This window comes from Neophocaena asiaeorientalis, unplaced genomic scaffold (assembly GCF_003031525.2).
Source record: "Neophocaena asiaeorientalis asiaeorientalis breed wild unplaced genomic scaffold, Neophocaena_asiaeorientalis_V1.1 scaffold145, whole genome shotgun sequence".
Lineage (NCBI taxonomy): Eukaryota > Metazoa > Chordata > Mammalia > Artiodactyla > Phocoenidae > Neophocaena > Neophocaena asiaeorientalis.
Window position 1 is genome coordinate 3,801,880 of NW_020172629.1, and position 993 is coordinate 3,802,872.

General features: G+C 65.3%; 1 protein-coding gene across 1 annotated transcript in view; it reads right to left on the reverse strand.

Moving 5' to 3' along the window:
- MNX1 (motor neuron and pancreas homeobox 1) overlaps positions 1-618 on the reverse strand; it is a 4,842-nt gene extending 4,224 nt beyond the window's left edge. The window contains exons 1-2 of the mRNA XM_024739185.1: positions 501-618; positions 96-338 (exon numbers count right to left, since the gene is read on the reverse strand). Of these exons, the coding sequence (XP_024594953.1) occupies positions 96-338; positions 501-618 (361 nt within the window). The remainder of the gene's footprint in view (positions 1-95; positions 339-500) is intronic.
- Positions 619-993: the final 375 nt, after the last annotated feature.

The window sequence follows — 993 nt, forward strand, 5'->3', positions numbered from 1 at the left end:
CCCGCCATTGGCCGAGTGGCGCACCTGTCACCGTCCCGGTCGCCCGCCGCCCCGCCCCTGCGCCGCGGGGTCCTAAACAGCCCAGGGTGCCGAACCGCGAAGGCGGGGCGGGACCGAGACAAGGGTTGGAAGACTCGGAGGCGCAACCTGGGGTGCCTGCTCGCCCTCCTGCGGCCGCTGAGCGGGCGGCGGGGGCTGGCAACCCCCGGGGTCCGTGTGGGCCCCCCGGCCGGAGTCCAGCTCGCGACACACGCTGTCCGGGTCTGAGTTCGTGTCACCTAGAGCCAGCAGCGTGCGTCCTCTCCCTCCTCCTCGCCGGCGCTTGAGTGTGTCCACTTCTGCAAGGAGAGCCCACGCTGCTTCCAGGTCGAGCCGCTCTGCTCAGTGCAGACAGCCCTGCGCCCGAGGGGTTTGTGTCCCTGTCGCCAGCCCCCTCACCTTTCCGGGGAAGTTCTGTGCGTTGCAGGTGTTGTTTGTGGGCGAGTGAGGCATACGTGTACCCGAGCGCGAGCTTGCCTTCCACAAGCCCGCGCCTTCAGTCCTCCCGGTCAAGGTGAGAGTTTGGTGCGAGCGGCCTGCAGGACCCAGGTCGGCTTGGAGACGTCGTCCACCCGCCATGGAGCAGGACCTCGATTACAGAGCTCTTCCCCTGCCGAGGGACACCGGCCCGTGGGCAGGCAGGAGACTGCACCCATCTGGGCCCTGGGAAGCCCAGCCGGGCGGGAGTCAGCCGAGGCCGGTCACTGATCCTGCTAGCCCCAGGCCCCAGGCTGGAAAATGCAGGCTCTCTGCTGCCTGCAGCTCCTGGAAAATTGGAGGAAAGGGCTTCCCTTGTCTGAGCAAGGGAGTGGGATGAGAATCCAGACTTCACCTCCGCCCCATACTCACACTTCAAATATTTACAGTAAAAGCATTTCCAAAGGCTTTTTGAAGCAGAAAGAATGGACGCGCAGGTCAAGGAGCCCAGAGGCCACCAACACCGGTCTTTGTCAA